This window comes from Erpetoichthys calabaricus, chromosome 8, assembly GCF_900747795.2.
Source record: "Erpetoichthys calabaricus chromosome 8, fErpCal1.3, whole genome shotgun sequence".
In the NCBI taxonomy this organism is placed as follows: domain Eukaryota; kingdom Metazoa; phylum Chordata; class Cladistia; order Polypteriformes; family Polypteridae; genus Erpetoichthys; species Erpetoichthys calabaricus.
Window position 1 is genome coordinate 100,594,177 of NC_041401.2, and position 22,801 is coordinate 100,616,977.

At 43.5% G+C, this 22,801-nt stretch overlaps 2 protein-coding genes across 3 annotated transcripts in view; one reads left to right on the forward strand and one right to left on the reverse strand.

Moving 5' to 3' along the window:
* The window catches only part of bud23 (BUD23 rRNA methyltransferase and ribosome maturation factor), a 40,900-nt gene extending 31,682 nt beyond the window's left edge, over nucleotides 1-9,218 (forward strand). The window contains exons 11-12 of one of the 2 annotated variants that reach the window (XM_028807169.2): nucleotides 5,392-5,481; nucleotides 8,580-9,218. In XM_028807169.2, coding sequence (XP_028663002.1) covers nucleotides 5,392-5,481; nucleotides 8,580-8,634 — 145 coding nt within the window. In that variant the 3' untranslated portion in view covers nucleotides 8,635-9,218. The remainder of the gene's footprint in view (nucleotides 1-5,391; nucleotides 5,482-8,579) is intronic. The other variant, XM_028807167.2, reaches the window with a different exon arrangement.
* A 2,349-nt stretch (nucleotides 9,219-11,567) lies between these two features.
* Nucleotides 11,568-22,801, reverse strand: part of LOC114655882 (syntaxin-1A) — a 414,537-nt gene continuing 403,303 nt past the window's right edge. Inside the window, exons 8-10 of the mRNA XM_028807166.2 lie at nucleotides 17,879-18,016; nucleotides 13,617-13,727; nucleotides 11,568-12,548 (exon numbers count right to left, since the gene is read on the reverse strand). Of these exons, the coding sequence (XP_028662999.1) occupies nucleotides 12,471-12,548; nucleotides 13,617-13,727; nucleotides 17,879-18,016 (327 nt within the window). The 3' untranslated portion in view covers nucleotides 11,568-12,470. The remainder of the gene's footprint in view (nucleotides 12,549-13,616; nucleotides 13,728-17,878; nucleotides 18,017-22,801) is intronic.

The window sequence follows — 22,801 nt, forward strand, 5'->3', positions numbered from 1 at the left end:
TTGCGAAGTATTAAAACAAATGAAAGAGTCCTCATTTGAGGTTGTTTGGGGTCCTGCTTGACACTTTGTCATCAAATTAAGCCGACCTTGTGGCCCTGTCAGCATTAATGTGTGTGTTTGTCTGTGAGCTGATCACCATGTTTGACAGAAGATGACTTGGGCTGACAAATGTCATTTTCTTTAGGGTTAAAGGGATTTTCTGTTATTTGATTGCACATTTTTTTCCAGCCCCTGCCTCCCCCGCACATTTCCTAATGAATTTCAGGAAGGGTTATGTAGTTGACTTTGTCATAATTGAACCTGAGAAAAGACAGTAAAATGAGTCACTGTGGGGTCTGGCGAATGAATGTTTGAGTGATTTTTAGGAGAAAGGACTCACTCTGCTTAAGAGGGAATCTACAGCTCCTTACGTGCAGACAAAAAAAAAGAAGTTAACTGTGGGGTACTCAGTCCTGCGAGAAGTCAGAAGTGGAGTATGCAGACACCGCCGTACCAGGGGGCCCATCCCACTGCAGTAAGAGACTTCATCTTGAGGTGTAAAACTGTCAAATGTGTGCCTGCCGGAGGTCTCCGTGCACTTGGCGGGGCTGGGTCAGACTTCCCTTCTCTGCGTCCACCTGGAGACCCACAGAAACGCGAGGCTTATCGTTGTCATTTCCAGGAGGGTTTGGATGGTACTTTTTCCAGCCTCGTACATATCTTGCAATTCCTTTAATTTCCATTGCATTGTTTATTTGTAGCGTTGACTTAAAAAAAGAAATAAATAAAATAGTGTCTTTAAATCTTAAGACTGTTTTCTCCTAATAAACACTTTTGGAGGTAGTAAGTACCTAAATGCCATTGGTGATAAGCTTCTAGATCAGAATACCATCCACCAGCTTTGGCAGTTTGTGATTATATTTTTGTGTTTATTTTCTCTTAAATTGGGTCAGTTTTCTTATTTTGGACCACAGTACAGCATGAGAGAAACACGTAAACATGCAGCGCTTGGCAGCTTTGACTGCTGGGAGGAACGCTCGGCCCCATGGAGCTGTCGGCAAGGCACAGCATTCAATCAAACTGAGATCAATAGTCGGAATACCTGTTTTCACATTTGTCAGCAGAAATGTCTATAAACACTTCTGCCTGTCTCCTATAACATTGAGAGTAATGCCGTGGTTTAAGCTGCTCAGTCTCGAATGTGTTTATTTTATAAATAAATGTCTGTCTTGGTTTTATGTCTGTTATTAAAATGCAATGATAATCGATAGCCCCCTCATTAAGTTCATCTTTCCAAAACTGCATTAAAAAAATGAAAACCATTTTGTTTTTCTGAATGAATAACTTAACATTTTATTTTAAAATATCACTGTCTAGTATTAATATTACTGGCCTCACTTGTACTGAGATCACCATCTTTATGTAAAGGCTGTGATTTCTGTGATATGAACCGAGATGGCATTCCGACTGTGATCTTGTCTCGTAATGTCTCCAAGTAAGCGTTAAGAAGACATTACGAGATTCAGAGATGACTTAAGTCGTCTCTACTGATACGGTCTTTACCAGGTTCTTGAGTAGGTAGCTCTACTGATATGCCGTTAAAGGTGAGACGTGCCAGGATGAATGTATAATCGGGGTTTCACCATCTGAAAACCTTTTCTTTAGAGGCATCTGGCATTTAGGCCACCATATGAATGCCATGTACAGAATTAGGTGCACTTCTGTAAACAGGAAACGGAGTATACGAATAATGTTTACATACACGCCTGCATGTTAACACACTGCCATTGTTACTGTACTCTAATAAACTAACTATGGAGGATTATGAATTGTAAAGGCAATTCAACATGCAAAGTCCATTCGATCCTTTGATTGACTAAGCAGGGAAGCCCTAGAAAATATTTTATATTTTAGGGTCTTTTAAGTGGTGTTTTCATAGCCCTGGGACCTCATGTATAATGCTGTGCATAGAATTCATACTAAAACATGGAGTTCGGACATTTCCATCTTGAAGTGACCATGAAAATATGCGTACGCGCCATTTATACATGAGGCCACAGGTCCTTTCCAACTTTGTTTTTGTCAAACTGACGCAAGATCTTCTCAGAATCTGACGAGTCCATTTTGGATGGGACCGGGTATGGGCCAAGCTGTGTGACAAAGTGACCTTTGCTTTTCATTAATGGGGTAAGAAGCTGCAGTTTGTCAACAAGGGAGACTCGCCATACAATGCTGTTTTTAGTTTTTTCTTATTATTAACGGTGAACCAGAATAACCATGGAGTCCCCACCAGGCATTAACTGCGGTAATAAATTAAGGCTTTTTTCCGTCAAGTCTGCACTTTGAGTTACTAATGAGTTTGCACTGATTGTAATGTTTTTACTCATCCTGAGAGAATGAATGAATGCTCAAGTGTGTTTTAATTTGAATCTCTTTCCCACCTTTGTATTAACTCAACATATCTATTTATTTAATACCATAAATTATTTTTGTTAATGCTCTTGCTGGTTAACTTTGGTTTCCTATAAAACATAACTTAGAATTTTTATATTACAATTGGATTTCAAGTTCTTTTTACTTTGAATCCCAGAGTGTCATACAAGTTGAAGTTCTAAATGCACCATAACTTACTAAACATAAGTTAGAATTGTTAGTAGGAGTCTCGACAAAAATGGGCTGCTTACCTACAGAGCATGAGGTGCAATTTAAAGAACGACTGACTGATGAATGGCTCAATTGTGGTTGGCATGGAGCCCCACCAGGCCACTGAAGTGAAATGCACTGAGTAAGAGTGGAAACGTCCCTGGCCATGGCATGCACCGATCTGATAGGCTCAGAGGCGTACTGTGTGTCATCTGACCAAGAGTGGGCTTTGAACATTTGCTTTTGTCAGTTTTAGATAGAAATATTACAATAAGTGCAACTGTAAATGATTTGTCTGGTAAAGGATTAAAGTCTGGCCACAGGCCTCTTCATTAGTTTGGAGTGAGCCGTTGGTACAAAGACTGCTTCTGAATAAACATTCAAGAATATAAATATATAGTTTGCTTTTGGGGAATGTAGTAAATCCATTTTTTAATATCACAAGGTGAAATCTTTATTTTTCTTCTATAAATGTTAAGGATTCAAGATACAAAAAAGTAAAGCAGTGTGCTCCACTTGTAAAGTTTTTGCAGTCATTTTAACTGGAAGTCATCAAAATGGAGTGTACTTCTGGGGTTTTTTTTTTTTTTTTTTGGCTGAAACTTGTTTCCAAGTAAATTTGAATTTGGTAATCTAAAACAATAAGTACAATTTAGGTGAACATTCATAAGTTATTATTTTCATGCTGTAGAGACGTATGCAGTAATTGGCAAATGTGTCTAAACCATCCTGAAAAAAGGAAACTGAAAACGTTTGTGTCCTGTTAATGTTTTTCTTCATTTTGAAAGACTGACATTTTTCTGTATAATGGCAGTCCACATACTGTATAGTTTGTACATCTGCTTTAAAATCAGTCGCTTACCTTTTGTTTAATGAGTTTTAGTTTTTGCGTGATCTTGATATTTAAACACACGGGTCGTGTCAAAGCTGAGCTCTCCTGTCATTGTCACTGCACTGTTGCCATTAAACTTCCCATCACTTACTGGATAATTCGGGAAGATTTGGATTGGCAGGGTTAGGCTAAGGTGTGCGAATAAAGAAGGAACTGAGCAACAAATCCACTCGGTGTTAAACCTAACAAATGAAATGTGTTCACGTACACACCTCCCTAACGGAATGAAATAAATGGTTAGTAGCTACTGAGCATGGTGCAGGACACATAAAATATTGAACACAAAGTCAGTCGGTCGTTCTCAAATCACATCGCTTAATCCAGGGTGGGTTTATGGGGGTCCGGATCCTATCCTGGCAGTAACGAGCAAAAGGTGGGCCAGGGCACCAGTCTATCAACGAGCCCACTCACACCGTCCTTGGAGATGTGGAGAAAAGCCTGAGGTAAGACCGACATCATCCAGGATGTGAGCCCAGACACCTTCTCAGTGACGCAGCAGTGTCACCCATGTGTATCACGCGGTGTAGGCCAACTGATTGTGACCTTGGGTGCTGCTCGTCACTAAATGATAAGCACTCATTGCTCTTGGTGTTTAAAAATCAACCATCAAAACAGAACGTCCAGTGCGCCTCCCGAGTTCTCCACTGTAGTGCTGGTCGTGAAGGCTTGTCAGCCCCGAGGAGGATACCAGTTAGACAACATTGTTGCTTTATTAACTGCTTTGAAATGTTTGCACAAGTTTTTCTTTGGAATACTAATGTTTTGGCAACATAATAAATATAAAGGCAAAGTTAATTTTTTGCAGAAAGGCACAAAAAAAAACTTAAGCTTGATGAGATTAATAACAGAAATCTTCATGATTAACGCAGCTCATTTTGCATCCGCTCTCCAGTATGCATTTGTAAGGATTTGAAGTTCATCGCGTACGTGATATGCTGTGTTCTGCTTACTCTGGCTGATTTTCAAACAGATTTTATGCCTTCTTAGTCAATGATGGATGATTGAAACTCATGGAATACACAAAAAGCCGCTGCTTCCCGCTGTGTCTCTTTCTCGGTTTAACATTTAGCTAATAAACGGCTAGGCATTCACTCTTTCAGCTCGGAGCACTGCACTGATTTGCGTTTGGAAGCCTTCTTGATACAACAGTAACATTCATAGTGGTCAACGAGGGCAGTAGAGGACGATACACGCCAGTGGAGGAAGTGACCAACTGTATGTGCTCCATGTGTAACTTCTTTAACCAAGACATAGGGATGTAGAACCAAGAAACATTATAAAGCAGCCCCTGGAGTATTTAAATGGTCCGGCTACTGGCTGTTTCATGTATGGTGTGCCCATATCATTTGGGCAGTGATTGTGGAAGTAGCATTCTGAAGTTTAGGGAGCTCTTCACTGGCCAGGTAAACAGTCCCAAATCTAAACTGGACCACCTTTACCTGTCACAGCTCAGAGTTTTTGGTTCTGTGTCTGCCATTGCTGAGTGCACTGCCATGGCGTACAGAGGGCACGGGGTATCTTGTTTTACCACCTCACAGGCCGTCGGCTCATTTTTTTCATACTTTGGGGTCTTCTGTATGGAGGTTGTGTATTCTGTTTCTATTTCTTTGTTTTCCCCACAACTGCTCTTTTCTCCAACAGTTCAAAGATCAATCGGTGTCTCCATAGTGCCTCACTTTGAACTTCACATGTCCAGCGATAGACTTCGGCCCTTGGAGGACATGTTTCTTGTTTGTGTTCCCTGCTGTTGAAGTGCTTTGTTTCAAGTAGATATGAAACATGCGACTGAATGTTGTGTGGTCTGTCACCATGAGTTCTCTGTGCTTTAGTTCACATTATTTACTGCAGAATGACTCTGTCTTGCATCTCCATTTCAGAACGAGGTTTAAAAACCTGAAAGGGAAATCCCTGAAGAAGAGCAAAGATTGGATTCTAGAGAAGAAAGAAAGACGGCGTAGGCAGGGGAGGTGAGTTTAACACACTGGTGGTGACGTAGTGAGGAAACGGTGCCCCCGTCCAGGGAAGATTTACTTCCTCATACTGTGTGGTGGGAAATTATTATTATTATTATTATTAATGTATTTCATTCAGCTTGTAAATCTGAACAGGCCATTTTTAAGACTGATGAGGGCTGTTTATTTTCATAAAGTAATCAAACAAGATGACAATAGCAGAATTATCTTTTATGACATATTATAGACAACTGCCATCAGCGTTAGTATAACTTTGGGAGGGGTTGCTTATGACGGTTTGTTTTTTTTACTGTAAAAGTTACCATTTTAATGGTTCAGATTTACTGTTCTTTCTGTACAGATTTGGATTGGCATTTGAACCCTTAGGCAATGCCCACACCACTTCTCTCCATCCACGCTAGTATTTTCACATTGTTTATGGAATCATCCTTGTCCATACTATCCATCCATCCATCCATTATCCAACCCGCTGAATCCAAACACAGGGTCACGGGGGTCTGCTGGAGCCAATCCCAGCCAACACAGGGCACAAGGCAGGAACCAATCCCGGGCAGGGTGCCACCGCAGCTTGTCCATACTAAAATAACCAAAATGCATATGATGTGATCGCCCACCTGCATGGGTCCTGTGCACAGCATCAATGTCTAAACTGTGCAATTTTAGCTGCGTTTTAAGCCTCATTTTCAAGTCGGCCTGAATTTCAGCTTCATCGGCCGTCATTTCACACGGAGTATCAGAGTGATTGCAGTGCAATGGTTTCTGTCGATTGTCTTGTATTGTGAGCCAGTCTGACAAGCCAGTTTTCTGATACTGCCATCCAATTCCTTTCCAAATTCATGTCATGTCATGTCAATCGGGCCGAACACATTCCTGCAGTTTGAGCACATATGTGACTGCCAGCTCCGTCATGCAGTGCGAGTAGTCGCGTGATTACGGTTTCTAAAAGTTGCACAAAACGCAATTTAGATGGATACAGGTAAGCAACACAATAAACCATATGTAAAACGACTCTTTCATGCCTGCTGAGTTGGAATGTATTTTTCTTTTCGGGAACAATGACCAGTCGGAGAATGAGACGTTGAAATGAGGAGGATCCAGTCAAGGAAGAGCGACGTAATAAGCACAAACCCATCCATCCATACTGAAACATCACACTGACGTTTTCAAAAGTACTTGTTTTCGTTAGTTGAAAGTGCTGGTGTAGCTTTGGCTGAAAGGCGACCACTGAGACAAATGTCTGTGTTTTTAAACGAGTACATAGTAGTGTGGACGGGGTCTTAGAGTTTGGTTGTAGAATAACATTCTGCAAATCTCCCAACATTTTGTGTCACTTTGGGATGAACAGACAGAAAACAAGACCTCAGGATTTTGTGTACACAAAGTTGCCATTCTGGCCTAAGAGCTGACATCGTATTACTTGTATCACGAGGAGTTTAAACAGCTTGTGTTGTCACTCCGTTAAATGCTGTGGTGTTGGACCGTACATGTGCAACATATTAGGATACAGTCCTGCGTAAAAATGGGTTTACTGTACAGAGACTTGCTTACAGTGGGACATCTCGAGAGCAGCGCAGACCGGTTGAAAACGACAGCAGAGGATTTAGCCGGGTTTTAATATCTGAACAGCGCCCGTGGGCCATGTCACATCATTGACTTTGATGATCTTACGACTTTACACCCACCTCTTGCAGCTTTAATTCTCAAGCACAGAGGCTTATACTTTATTTTTACAGGTGCTGAATGTTTGCCAGTAAGCTGCAAAGAAGTCTTCAGGGTGCCAGGAATGCCACCTTTTAGGGGTTTACTGTACATAAAAATACAGAGTCCAAAGCAAAGGTCTTCAGAAAATTTTACATGTGTTTTGGGGGGTATTTGTGGGTCTGAAAGTAACATTTTTAAATGTACACAAAGCCAGAACACTGGGTTGACATGACCAAGCTGTCAGAGAGCCTGATGATGTTGTTGGCAAGAGAATTGCAGTAGCTGGATGAAGTGGTGAGCTGGCACCACTGAGAATCTGTGTCTCGTCTCTTTAACTGACACCTCCATCATGCTTGGCACTGCGAGTCAAACATGAGCGATCATGGTGTTGTTTACGCCTGTGAAGCTGTGCTTTCAAATTGGTTGACCATTTTACACAAGAAAGCTGTTAGGTAGGGAAAGCGAGTCCAGTCGGGGTGTTCTACCAAGTTGTCTCTCACAGACAGACTGTGTGGCCGTTTGATAATTTGTGTGCTTGTTGGTGGCTGCGGACCTCAAGGGCTGTTACTGTTCAACACAAATCCCTCATCCTGAAAAGTTACAATAGTTGCAGTTTCTATTTGTTAATTGAGTAGTTGTTGTGCCAGCTCAATCCTGGTAGTAAGCGTCGGTCTGTTCTGTTCCTTGGATGGAGTGACAAGCCATTGCAGATCAGTGGGATTCAGACATGTTAAATAGCTTCACTTCATATGAGGAAGGTCGTTGCTGCCTGGCCACATTTATTGTGACAGTACGATGGGCGACTGTGCACAGATCAAGTTCAGTGTTAGAAATGAGCGGGTTTGCTGTTTGAAGAGTCCAGGACTGTTTTAGTTTTATGTGCGTGTCGCCTTGGAGAAGGCATCAAGGCAGAAATTAAACATTTGTCAGCACAAGCTGAAACCTACAACACGGGACGTTTATTCCTCATTTTATGTACTTTATAATAATAATATGCATCAGTGTAGCAGTCGTGGACATTCTGTGCTGTGGGATCTCTGCGCTCATCACTGACACAATGGACGGCACCCTTCTCTTCAAAGCGGCGTGGCCACACACACTCACTGAAATGCTGACAATCACACATTCTTACACTGAATTTGCCCAAAACAGAGTGGGACCTCGTATCTTGCTACAGTCCTACCGTTTGCTGCTCCATGCTTTCTTTAAAGGTTTATTTTGCCTTCCCTTATATGCTTATGTACTGGAGTGTGTGTGCTGCCTCATACTCAACCTGAAATATATTATGCAATGTTATTTTTTTATTTGACAAATGTATGATGACATTTTCTTGTGTAAAATACTACATAACTGTTGAAATGTCTTAACGAGAATTCTCTGTTCCCTGTCAGGGAGGTTCGCGCAGACACCAAATACACAGGAAGACAGCGGAAGGCCCGGTTTTAATGGGCCCCTTGCCTGATCGCCTTAAACTAAGGGCAGGAGTTTAACAGCAGACGGACCCTCAGGCCGCCACGCATCTCAGCCAGACGCTGCAGTTAAGGTGCACACCTACAATCAAGAAGACTGTTGGCCTCTATGTGACTGAAAGCCAAAAGGACATTAGTAAATCCGTACCAAACAACTGAAAGTTCTAGAAGGTGCTTGTATAGCTCATTGAGCACACATGTAAATGACCAGAGAGCCATTGTTGTCTGTTTGCTGTGACATTGCTGCTTTTCAAGAACTGCTCAATTGTAGTGCCATTTAAACATTACGCCGAAATAACCGAGCGAGTGTGCAGCCTTTCTGTGTGATCCCGTTGTGCTCCGTGGCTGGCTGAACTCCTTTGGGTAACTGCTGGTTAAAGACGTAGGGGAGACTGGTGAAGAACCTGCTTACTGTGCAGTAGAAGCATCGGGGGTCTGCACGGCCCAAGGCTGGCTTTACTAAGGGTCACACACACACTTTGGGGTTTGAATGTTTGAAATGCGTGAACCACTGGGTGCAGCTTGAGAAATACAAATAAAGAAGCACTCAGACCCCCTGGAACACATCTTTGATTTGTAATGGCTTGAAGGGGGCCGCTACAAGATCGGCTTGGGGCGACTGAACTTGTGCACAGGTGCGTAATGGTGAAGTTCATTGTTTTGCTCCACAATTCCATCCTTTTGTCTTTTCATTTTTCAGGAATGCTGGAATTGTTGGTGTGCTACATCATCTAAACAAAGTGGAAGGACACAGCTTAAAGTATTTTGGAATTTTCACATAATATTTAACTGTTGAAATAGACATGTGCTAAATGTCCAGGTTACAGTTTTAACGTAACACCAATACACATTATTTTTGAGAAGGCTTCTTCATTATGTGGGCATAACCCCCCAGCTCATGGCATGGAGGGGCTCAAGACTGGCCACCGTTTTTCTCTTTTTTCATATACTGACCATTTCTCTTCTACTGTATATGCTGCATACAGACGTGTTTTTTAGGTGGATTCTCTGTCTCTTCAAAGTGCAGCTTCATGTCCTGTCAGAGCCATCATGTTGTGTTGCTTTACAGCGGGAGAAATGAACTGTGAGAGGTAAGATGGCTTTTTAACTGATACTTGGGTTTGAACTTGTGCAGATACGGCCTACCGCCATTACAGTGTTGAACCACGTGCCAGTGCTGCCAGTCTACAGTACAGACAATGTGTGCCGACAGTAATTGGGATCAGTGTAGAAAATGTCCGTTGTCCAGATTTGGTCAGTTTTTGGCATGATGTCCGACCAATCAGATTCCAGTTCCCAGTGGTGTGATTGTTTGAGACAGAATTCACATTTTATTTAAGTCGTGACTTTAGCCAGGTTTTCCCCCTTTTTCCACATATTTTTGGTATCCTGTTTTCTTCTTGGCTTATTTCCCAGACTCTCCAAATTTCTCATTGTCTCCTTTAAGTTTTTTTTATGCAAGGCCTGGACTTCTTCCTACCAACTGGTTGTTCATTTCCACCTCCCAGGGTCTTCTAGGTGTGCTGGTGTGATCCCAGGCCCTTTGGTCCTCCATCTTGGTGCATCCTGCTGCTCTGGGAGAGTCGGCTCGGCAGCCATGGGCTTGCAGCAGTGCACTTTCAGCATTTGGAATCAAATGTTGCCACTTTTTTGTTGTTGCTGTTTTGTGAGCTGTTACAGTACAAAAGCAGTTATTTATGACCTCCATGTTTGTAACAAGTAAGCACCACTAAATGATTGAAGTGTGTACTGCACCTTTCCAAATGCACCACAAACAATGGCCGAATTTTGTTGTTGTTGTTATATTATTGTCGAGTGAGGTGAAAGGGCACTTAAATGTCCCACACCTCTTAGTTGTGGCCCGTTGTTCTCTCGCTTTGATGGATGTTCACATGGAGTTTCTCATCTGGCTGACAGCACAAGTGCACAGAACCAAATGATCCTGGGCGTTTGAACGATTTATGCGCAGAGCTTTTCTCCTGCTTATTTGGCCGGTGTGACCTTCACAGAAGGGCAGGCTTATGGGGGTCCCAGTAGCAACTTTGCCCAGTTCGGTGCAGCCCCATCCACCAATTCAGTTCCAGCGTGTCCACTGCAGCCCCACTGACTCGGCTGTGCCTGCACTTGACAATATGGGCGCCCCCCCCTATCTCCACACAGTTTCTGTTTAAATCGATGGTTTACTTTTAACATGGCCGTATCCTGCTAGCGAGCACAAACCCAGCTCAGCTACGCTTCTGGTTTGAGCCCCACCTTGAAAACGGCCCTGCAGCCCTTAATGACAGTGGTGACCCTGAGCCAGTCGGCCTCGTCTCCCTAACTTGAGCCACACTGCCCCCTGAACGATGGAGAAGGTGGTGTGTTAAAGCCCCCACCTAATGGGCCACCCTAATTCATTTGACAATGGATTTTAAACACCAGATCGCTGTTAACTGCTTTAAAACATTTTAACGTGTGCGAGTCGCGCTTACTCATCGGCTATGGAACGGCTGCAGTTTGTTTAAAGGGCGGGTATTCCTTTTCTTTTTTTCCTACTGCCTTTTGTATTACTAAGCCCATGTTCACCCTGTAACATGACACAGTAAATTGAAGAAGAAGGAAAAAAAAACCCTTAAGGCCGCCGCCGCTGTACCACGCCAAGTCGTCCGAGGTCCCTTACTGACTGTGGCCTTCTCGCTGTGCCAGGCAGCCCCTGAAACATGGCAGACGGTGTCCAGTAAACTGCCACCCACCGGCCTGGCTCAGTGTAATGTGTGCTTTACAGCAATCTGGTGAGGAGGACGATGGTGGCATAACCGGCCAATATTACATTTTCAAACGACGTGACACACTTTTAAATTGTAACTTGTCCAAGTCAACTGCTGCCGTCGGATACTTTCAATTCACGTGCACCGTCCTGGCAGTTATTCATTTTTATTTTATTTTTTTGTATAGGATTAAAATTCTGGTATAAAGTACAGTTTGCTTCACAACATCAGTGCGCTCTCAAACCTGTACAAACCAACACGTTTCCATTGGACAGCGGGAGGGAGGGGGGCCGGGGGGAGTCCAATTCAAGTACAGCAGTTACCTCAGTCATGCACACAATCAAATACAGAGAGAGACCTTTAGAGACAGACGTGTAGTGCAGATGGACTCAAACACTTGGTGAGGACTCGGCCTTCAGACGCGGCACAGCAGGTTGCCAGCTGGCTCCGCCATTGTGCTGTGCGTTTCACTTCAGTTGTGGTTTCTTTTTCATTAAAGAGTCTCAAAAGTTTAAAATTTCAAAACAAAAGTCGACAGCTGTGGCGTTCTTCACTCAGCCCTCTGGAAATGATAATGTCCATGGTTGGTCAAACGAATGGCAAATAGCAAATGAAAGGCATCCAAGTCTTAAAAAGAACTAAAACGACTTGCTTTGTTGCTCTTTAAACATCCAACACCCAGGTACATACGTTTACAAAAATGAAATCATGCATAAGAAGTACATCTCGCTTTTATCCTCAAGTCTTTCTGCAGCTACTTCTGAGGGTGTGTGTGTGTGTGTGTGTGTGTGGCATGAGAACACATCCTGAGAAAAGTTAGATCACATCTCAACTACTTCCCTTTGTCTTAACTTTCACTCGTGTTTTGGACAGGACGCCTCATTCTGTGCAGAGTGTGTGGGGACAGTCGGTTTAAAAGACGTGGAAAACAAAATGAGAACGTTTTCTGTAAGGAAAAAAAAACTCCCCAGGTCATTGCTTTGCTGGCCACGTTGACTGGGGTGTGTGGTGTGTCTGTCTGTGTGTGAGAAGTTGGCAAGTTGGTGGTGTTGAGTTCTGCAACAAGTCAGGCCAAAGTCCCACCGACAGTGGAAGCAATGACGATGCCGAGCACCACACAGCAGATGATGATCATGATTTTCTTCTGTTTGGTGTAACATGGGAAAGAAAAGAAAGAGAGAACTGTGTGTTAGTGGTCTTCATCTTGTCTCCTTCCAACCTTCAAACATCACATACATGCAGCAGGAGGCGACAGAAGGTGCCGTTCCACTGTTCATGCCAGTGTTGTACATCAAGTTAAAGCCACTTCAGATAATGTGGTGAAAACTAACTGTACGCCTTGCTGGTACTAAGGCTGACAAACTGAATGCAAGTGACACATTTACTGGCATCCTAAGAGTAAAAACACTGAAGAACACAAACATGGCCCACATGGAAACCAAAAGGTGAAAGACTTGGAGCAGCATATCACAGACTTGGCTCCTGTGTCACTTTGCCATCCACTGCTGCTAAAACTGTCACTCTTCACCCCCTTCTTATAATGTGCACCCCCCCCAAACACCCCTAATCCCAACCCAGAACACCACTACTGCTACAGGATGATTACCAAACTGGAGAAATCTGAGAAAACCAATGTGGGATTTGTACCATGGGCATTCAGATGGCAGCGCTAATCACTGCACCACCAGGCACCTGTCTATTACCTACTTCAAGGGTACTTAGTCACTCACACACCAATGCCCCATGCATACTGCTCCATCTTTTAGGATGTGGGGGGACCCCAGAGACAACACTGAAAACCCAGAGGCTACTGTAACTATTGAGCAACAGCCCTGTCACCCCATGCAGCCATTTTCTACTCAAAGTTCCTCAGGATGCAAATGCCTGGGTCTTCCAGCAGGTGGCAATATTGACAAACTAATGTGATCTCTCAAATTTTCAAACAAGCCTCCAGTGTAGGTGCACCCTGGGAGGACAGGAGTGGGCAACCAAGAAAGGCCAGAAAATCAACAAATTGAAACCAAGGGGTATTCTTGGGATTCACTGTCAAGAAATCGATATGCCTGAAAAGACACTCGAGCGGGCCGGGGGAGCAGCCTAGCTCGGTTTTGCTCGTGTTCCAAGGCACTTTATGTTACTTGTTCAGTGAAAAGACAGCCAAGGTAAGAGCCGCAGACATGCTGAAGATGCAGTGAACCCATCCCAGACATACCCGCCTCGCTTTACTCTGGTACTTGACCGCCTTCTTCGTGTCCGATACGGCCCGCTCCACGTAGTCCACAGAGTGCTCCACGTTGTATTCGATGCGGTCAATCATCTCTCCCTGTTCATCAGCAGGACGGAGAGAAAGGCAAAGAGAGTTAACATTGCAGCCATGACATTGTTAATGCAGTTCAAGGCCTCACCAGTATAGGGTGCACACTTGGCATCAAGACAAGCTGAAATGTCAGTAAGGGTGAGTACATGTTTGACATGCACTATACATAAAATATATTTAGAATGTTAAGAAAAAAGGTCAACTTTATGCTCATACTGCAAAGAGGCGCGTTTTCATGAGAAGCACCTCTCCTTACATTTCCTGGTGATTTCACCGACTCCATATTTCAGACATGCTGACCCAACACACTGACCTGATCGTTTATTTGGCATACGCACTGCCATCACACTAATTCCAGCACGTCCTAGGGAGCACTTTGTGTGTAACAAAGAGGAGATTAGCTTTTTACAGAACCTCAAGACATTAAAAAAACAACAACCAGCCCCATTAGGTGCACTCCACCACTACGAAAAAGAAAGAAAACTTCTGACTTGGCTGAAGGTGCGAAGAGCACTCACAGCAAGGCAGCTTCTCCGGTGTCTGTGGCGTGTGGTACGAAGGGGGCAGACCAGCATTTTGAGTGTCAGCGACTGATTTTTGTCTCCGTTCTAGCATCTCCCACATGGCTGTCATAATGGGCAGGGCTCTTGTCAAGAATGATGCCAAAGACTACCAGTGATGGATGAAAACTGATTGTGGATCAGAGGAGAATGGTGAGAATCCTGCAGGCAAACAGATGGGCCACCACCAGGCAAATCACATCCAAATTCAACGCTGGTGTGCAGAATGACTTCTCAGGAAGCAGCACTTTTAGGACTTTGACTGTTGTAGCCCAACTGCCACAAAGAACACACGAGGGGACAGTGCTGTAGACAAGCAAGTGAGGCTCCAGTGGGCACAAAACCGGACTGTTGAGGAATGGAAGAAAGGACCAAATGCAGGTTCAGTTTGCATCATCGTGATGGAAGTTTTAGAATTTAGCACAGGTAACACGAGCCCATGAAGCCAACCTGTTTGGTGTGAACAGTGTGATGGGCTGGAGACATAGCAGAGCCCTTGGTACCCACTGAGGAAAGCGTATCTGATCATCGCTCTTGACTAAGTTCATCCCTTCAAGGCTACAGCATATCCACACTCAGATGGGCACTTCCAGTATGATAAAGCCCCATGGCGCAAGTATGGGTACTCACGGAGTGGTTCCTGGAATGGGACAGCAGGTTTGCTTTGTTGCTTCAGTGGCCTCCACCGTCCCCCAATCTCAACTTTACTTGCTACATACAATGAGAGGTTGGTGCACCGCCACTTGACTGTTGTATTTTTGAAATTCATTTCTTGCTGGAACTGCCTTCTCACCTTCTGACTAACACTTAGACACAAGCAGGGTTAACACTGACCCTAAAGGTCCTCTCACATTTTACTATATTACCAACAACAAGGCCTGTCCACCATTTGTATGATGAATGTTCAGTATACTCTAGGGCTTGTTTCTTCGTCATCATTCCATGTACTGTCTGTCTTCCATTTCACAAAGAACTGCCTGCATGTTTTAATGAAGATAATTGAATGTTGGCGTTTGGCCACTCACAGGTAACTCATCGCCATTCATGAACAGGATGGAGCCTTCAACCAAAACCAATACAATGGCATGTAAGTGAAAAGCTGTAAAGCCAGTTTTAGAACCAACTGCAACTGAACCTTTAGTTGAATCAAGCGATAGTGACGACGGTGTGGACAGGTCATCAATATTTGTGTGAGGAAATGTGGAGGTCACAATACAATAACACAAGGGGTACTTCAGTCGTGCAGTTCAGGGACTGGCATTCTATTCTGTCAAAGAAAAAAATACAAGAAAAGTGTGACGTCACACTGTGCGTTGGTGACGTCTCTAACTAAACATGTCACATACTAAATCTGCATCAGTACAGCAGGGGACTCTCAACGTATCTTTCCTCCTGATGTTTTTGTATTTACTTGTTTCTGTTACACGTTATAACATTTTTACTTGTTGACAAAAACAAAAATCAACAGTGTTGACTAAATTTCCCTCTGGGTAACCATAGCGCTAAGGAGGCTACATCATGGATTTAGGTAAACGGCAGCTGACACGGCACGTTGCTCTGCTCAAGTCCTCCACATTCTCCGTTCTCTCTTAACTACGACACGATGCTGCAGTCTTGTTGCGGTGGCTGTGAGGAAAGAGGTGAAAAATGGCAGGCTACAAGGGCGAAATGAAAATGGATCAGAAGATGAACCGTAAGTTGAGAAACAAGCCAAGTTAAAACTAGAAAAGCAAGCCAGTTAACCCAAAACGAGATCGAAAATCACAGTCGTGAATCGCCTTTAATTCAAAATCTGGCAACACTTTAAACTGTGCTGAGAAGAAGTGCGACTTGGACAGGGAATGTGCTGCGTCTCTGGGTGGTCCAATCACTCAATGTGACTTCTGGGGTCTGTTACCTAGCAATCCATGGTCACGTCTGCGCACAAAATGGCAACAAGGTCAAATAAAATGAACGATAATCCATAACAATAAATAATTGAAATGTGGAAAATAATCAAAACATTCTATGAGAAGAAGTTGCTGAAGTCAGGAAAATCGTATAAAGTAAAAAATTCCCAACAGGGGCTGTCACCTTCAGGTGATGTCCCAGTCCAGAGCCAATGATGTCTGTGGTGACGGAGTGCCAGGTGAGGACTGGCATTACAGGCAACACAAAATAAAGACGTACCACTGGAGGACGATAGAAAGCGTATTCATCGAGGGGGCACTGGGACAGGGAAAGGGCAATCGAGGAGGTGAAGCTTTATCTAATATTTGATGGGTGCCGTGCCAACTTCACTCCACATGGCCGTGGCCTGACCCTTCAAATGAGAGCTGCTGCAGGGACTCCTGAGACCACTAGGTGGTGGTCTAGCAGCAATGCCCGACTTCAGAAGTGGTCTCAGAGATAACCAAAGACGTCAAATTTAGCTGGGGCTTACAGGCTCCTTCTGTCCTGCCACTCAGTAAACTTGGAGTCGGGAGGCGAGTCTAACCAGGATGGGATTAAGTGGGGTCAAAAGAGGACGGTGTGGACGGCTAGAGCTGTGAGCAGAGTGAAAAAATCAAAGAGTGATGAAAAGGGAGTGGGAAATAAATACCATCGAAAGAATACCCTCAGGCAGCAGTCAAAAACGAAAAGTGAAAGTCCCGGCTGCCTAACCCTAACCCTAACCTGCTGTTTTATCCAAAACCTGGATGCTACCATTTTTAATAATGTCCATACTGTGCTTGTAGCTTAGCCATCTGAACATGTGGCTGGCAATAAGTGCCAACGTGCATGACCATGAATCACCATCCAAAGTGGTGCCACTTCTTTGTCCTAGCATTAGTCCTGCAGGGTCCGCATGTTTGTGCACCTTTCGCCACTTGACCTGATCAAAGGTGACATTGACATGCCACGTCTTCTCCTAATCTGTCTATCCAACGCTTCTTTGAGACGTCTTAGCCAGTGAATTTTTGTCACTTCTGAGCACATGGCTGTACCCTCACAGATGTACATCTCACACCTTCTCAATGTTTGATGTCACTCCCATCATTTTCTTTGTTCGTGACATGGTCCAAACGCATCAGTCCGAGTATCGAATGGAGCATCTGCATTTCCATGACGTGCACTGTTGAACTGCTGCTCCATTACCAGCTGTTGGGCGGGTGTGTCGGACGCCCTACCAGGCAGACCAGGGCTTGAAAAGGGTTAAGCCCTGAGGGGCAGCAGACATTCTGTTTCAATTGGTTTATTTTGTACTTTATGATTATTTTTCTGAATGCCCATCAATAACAATCTTTGTCCCTTTTTTGTGTTGTTTTGGGTTTAGGGGCACAAGGAGAGCCTTCCCTATTGGTGTGAGAGTGTCCCCTAATATAAGTGTTTCTCTTACTCTGATGCCATTCTGCAGTTCAGTATAATGAACACTGTGCCACTCACATTTTTGGCACACTGGCACAGAGATGTTTGTAATGTCTCCAAGGGAGCAGATTTTTATATTGTATGCCAACTAAAATATGGAAGACTGCAGCCACCCAGCTGCCACCTGTCATTGGAACGAGTCGTGTGTACTCGCACAGTGAATGAGCCAGAGCCATGACCTTCAGAACAGCCTCCTGGAAGCGGCCTTACCTGGCTCTCGACGAGCATAGCCATGTCCATGAACATGTCGTGCAGCTCGCGGATGCTGTTCTCCAGCTTGATGATCTCGGTGTGCCTTGTTTCAATCTCATTCATCGCTTGCTTTGTGATGTTCGAGTCCATGATGATCTGTAGAGAAAGAAGAGAGCAAGTGAAGAATCAGTTGTGGGCGCACCCTGAGAGCCTGGAGGGAAAGAAGAAAGGAGATCTTTGAGGACTTGAATCTGTGTGTTACTGGGCAGGCTACAATCCAGTGAAGTGACGGGTCATCTTCCTGGGGATAAGCACTGCACCATCATGTCACCCATCTAAATCTGACAAAATACGGCTTTGTACTTCCCAGTCCCCCGGGTGGATTGTGTGTTTCTGTATGTCACCTTAGACAATGCCAAATAAAGCACAACAACAATAATAAAAGAATGTTCTAACTCTGTACGGAAAATAAAGGCAACAGCATAAATAGGTGAAAGACTTGAGACAAGTCCACATAATGCTTATTTTTATAAGTTGTACATTTACATTATATTTCTCTCTATTACAAAAAAAAAAATCTTGGGATGATACAAGACTTTTTTCTTGCGATGAGACCTGATCTTTGGAAGAGAGACAGAGAAACACTTTCACATCCTGCAAGACGGATAAGTCACGTCATACTTACAACCTTTGAAAGCAAGTCCCATGATACACATGCAGAGCAGGTTAGAGATAATGGAAGTAGGAAAATTCGAAAGTCTCAAAAAAATAAGAGTAAAGTTTGCATTAGCGCAAACAAATGGAAAATATTACTCGGGGGGAAATAACGGAACAGCATAGTGTTTAAGGATGTCTGGGGGAGAAGAGAGACAAGGCAGTGAGACAAAAGGACAGGTGCTGTACAGGCTTTTAAACGTTTGAAGCGCCACACGAAATGCAGATCAAGCCAGCAGCTGATCGAGCAAAGAGGAGGTAAAAATAAAAATGATTTGTTTCCCATTGTATCACCGTTTAAGAGGGGTTTCGAAGGAGCAACCACGGCTCCTTGGGGTGCGTTCAGCCCACCTCTTCACAACAGCGCATAGCGCTGGCGAGGGGGGGGGAAGGCCCTTAGTATATTTTAAAACAAAAGGCCATGCGGCTCTCGGCCACATAGTCAGCACATCACAGAAAGTCTTTTGTGGTCCCCTTTCAGCCCTGGCTGGAGGTCTCTTGCCTACAGTTTTGCCCTTGTTAGCCTCTGTCAGTCTACCTTCAGCTCCTTTCTTTGGCCATTTCTGACTTCTCTTCAAGCTTCTTGCTCCTCTACAGCCTGACAGCACATTCTGGTCTTTCTTACTCAAACTTGGACAATTTCTTGTCACACCAGACCTTCAGGCACCCCACCGAATGCAATTGAAACTTCAACACCAAGTGTTACTGAATGTTGCCCCAGTGGTTTTTGGGCCATCCATTTTCTTAAACAAAGGCCCGTCCTTACTTCATTTCTTCTTCCCACTTAATCAGCCAGGATGTTGTTTGCTGTTCTCCATTATTGCAGCAGCCCATTAGTACCCTAAAGGAGTTATTTAATTGTATTAAGTGACATAGCAATGAGTTAAGTTATTGATAGAAGCTGTGCACTTTAAAGATATTCTTTATCTAATCACTATCCTAAATAAGGCTCGGATTGTCCGGACTACATATAACTTTACTATTTCCCATGTTTATGAACGCACCTTCAAACCTGCAGCTCAGACACAGAGTGAAACAAAGAATGAATGAGAGCACACAGGCCTCCTGGAATGACTGGGCTGTTCAAAGTGTGTATAGTGCAGCAGGCTTTCATCTGGGACTCCTTTCATATTCCATTAATATTCATTTGGGAATTATTTTTGCTGGCTGCCAATAGAGAATGCCAGGGTGTTCTCCGCTTGATTCTTGTACACATGCATGTAGCTTTAGTGGAGTTCAGATCAAGTGAAGGAACACTCCCGGAGCTTTGATTTTAATTGGCAGTTTTGGGTCACCTTTTGGAATTAGCCAGCTGGCATCCTAAGATCAAAAAAACGCCAGTACTGTGAGATTAGAGCGTTTTGGATTTTTGCAGACCTTTAAGTCAGTATGCCACGGCTTTGCTCCAAGATGATCAAAGGTGTGTTGCAGGAGCAGGGCCTTACGTGGCTTGGCCTGCCTTTGGAAATGCTTGTCAGATCAGACCTGTGAGATTTATAAATTGGCACGGTGATCCTTCAGGGCAGTTTTAAATATTCTGCACATTTTAGAGGCAGTAGCAGCCCTCTTTACAAGGTGATATTACAAGTGACAGTTCCTCGACATAGAATTCTGTAACATGCAAATCAATCTCATTTACACATTTAACAAGCAGCTTATGTAAATGTAAATGTTCAACCAATCAGAACTTCACAGTGACAGTATTCATTCTTAATAAAGTCCTCTTTTGGCAAAACTACAATTTTAGGCAATTTACAGAGCTGACAATTTAAACATAAACTGTGGTGCATAACTGGACCCCAGCAAACCTGCACAGTGGTTCACCTGCTGTTATAATGATATGAACAGTTTTATTATATTTCTACATACATACAACATATACTGCATGTGTTCAGGACTGAGGAACTGATTATTTTTGCTGTAACAAAAAGTAAGGATATGGACATAAAAAATATGCTGAATCAGCCAAGAAATGAATTATAATACTCTTGTGAGTCTCCTGTTCATTTTTTCAGTCTCATATGAAATATAAATAAAAAGACAGACAAACAGGGAGGGTGGTCTGAAGGACCCCTGAGGATTTCCTGGCTTCTTTCTGAGACCTGATTATCTCTAAGGTGTCCAACGTGAATTTAATTCTGGGGCACTAAGTTCATAGACAGAGAACAATGTCCTCTGGTGGCGTCTGACTGAACAGCACAGCAGGGAGAGATGTTCTTTGGCAGTTCTCTCACTCTCTGCTTTGACCGACTCTTTTTCTGGCTCCTGATGTCCTTGTCTCCTTTCTGTCCCAGATGTCCCCTTGACAGTCCAGCTACCCTGCATAACCACTGCTCTCTTAACTGGAACTGAAAGTATATTTTCACTTGTCTAGTTACAGTGGCTCTGTTTCAACCAACTTCCATGTTACTTCTTGGCAAATCAGCAGAAGTTGCTCGATAGGGTGCAACACCTCTTGATTTTAATAAGGAAACAAATGAGTATAATTATCATTAATAAAAATACCGAATGAATTCAATGCAACACATGCTTGAGTTCTTACTTGGTACACTGTATTAACTTATATAAATGTGAATTGTGAGCAGGAGAACTTGTTGTGGTGGCCGGGGGGTTACAGTCTGGCCCAATGAGTATTTGTTCAGCCAGAGTCTGGCGCCAGGTGGTGTATCTCAGCCACGGTTCCTCCAAGTCTCGTTTTCTGTCTTATGTGTGTATGTATGTTCATTCTACTTTTGCTTATTGTCTGCTTTGTTTTCTATGCCTGTGCTATGTTCCATGTGTTTAGTGGGTGATCCACCTGCCAGTCACGGCCCTATACCTCCTTAGGGTCTTCCAAGCGGTTAATTTCGAAAGTGCGTAGGGGTAATTTTTCTTTAATTGCGATTTTTTTGGATATTTTGAACCTGTGCTCTGATTTTTGATAACATCTTGGATTATCTATTGGGACTTTGCCCCCACTGATTGCATGGTGTTGATGGGAACCTCTTTATGCCTTTGGTGCTCTTTGAAGCTTCATAGTGTAACTCTGCCTATTGTGAGAATAAGCTTTTTTATTACATAAAGATCCTGCACTTGCCCTGATATCCAGCTGGGGTTTGATGGGCACCTTTGGAAGTCATAACACCCGGTCAAATCTATTTGATCACCCTTGTTGTACAATCTATACGATATGATGGGTAGTCTTGACATTCCGCGTGTGTAATACTTGTGTGGTCACCAGTTGATTCGACTCCATCTTTCTCGCTGTCTCTGCATTATTCACTAAGAGAAGCACCCTAACAGAACAGTATGGCACCACAGGTAAAAAGTGTGGCATTAGCTGTAGTAACATCTAATTACCATCTCCACAACTTTCCTGCACCAATCTTAGTTTCACACTGTTAAGAAAGATGAAAGCAGTTATTACTGTATTGAACGCATCATCATTATCATCATCATTTGTACTTCACTAACTCCTGATGATGATCACTGTGGCAACAAACTTACCTGGCATGACCAGGCCATCCTATCCTTAGCATCTTAATCCAAGCCTTCCTGTGGAATTCCCAGGCTGGCAGAGACGTACTGTATAATCCTTCCAGGATCTAAACTCAGCTCTTCACTCATTGGGCCATATCTTGGGAACTCCATCACCAAAATACTTCAACTGGCATCTGCAAGAAGCAGCAGTTCTACTCCAGCGTCTACCAATATCACTAATCTATCACTTGCTTATTATACTCGAGATCTCATTCTTTTGAGCTTGTGGGCACAGGTGAGGATGGGGAGACAGGCTGGCAGGTAAATCAGAAACTCCATTTGAGAACATAACTCCCATTTCAGCACAGCAGCCTGGTACACTGTCCGCCAGATTGCTGCACACAGCGTACAGTCACCTTAAACGTGAGCAAGACCCCAAGGCACTTGTACTCCTCAATTGGAGGCGGCTGCTCACTCCTTATCTGAAGAGAACAAGCTGTTTTTGTGCAGATGAGCACCATCACCTCAGATTTGGATGTGCTAATTAGATAGGTAATAATTTGTCTCAAGGGAAATTTGAGCTTTTTACAGAACTTCAAGAGATATATAAATGTCATAAGAAATGACCTCCCTCAATCACATGAAAGAATTAAAAAATGACTGACTTGTCAAATGAGTAGAGAGCAGTCATGGTGTGGCATTATGAAGGCATATTGCTGTTGGTATAAAGGAGCCCCCATAGCGTTTCTTAACACACTTTTATTGACT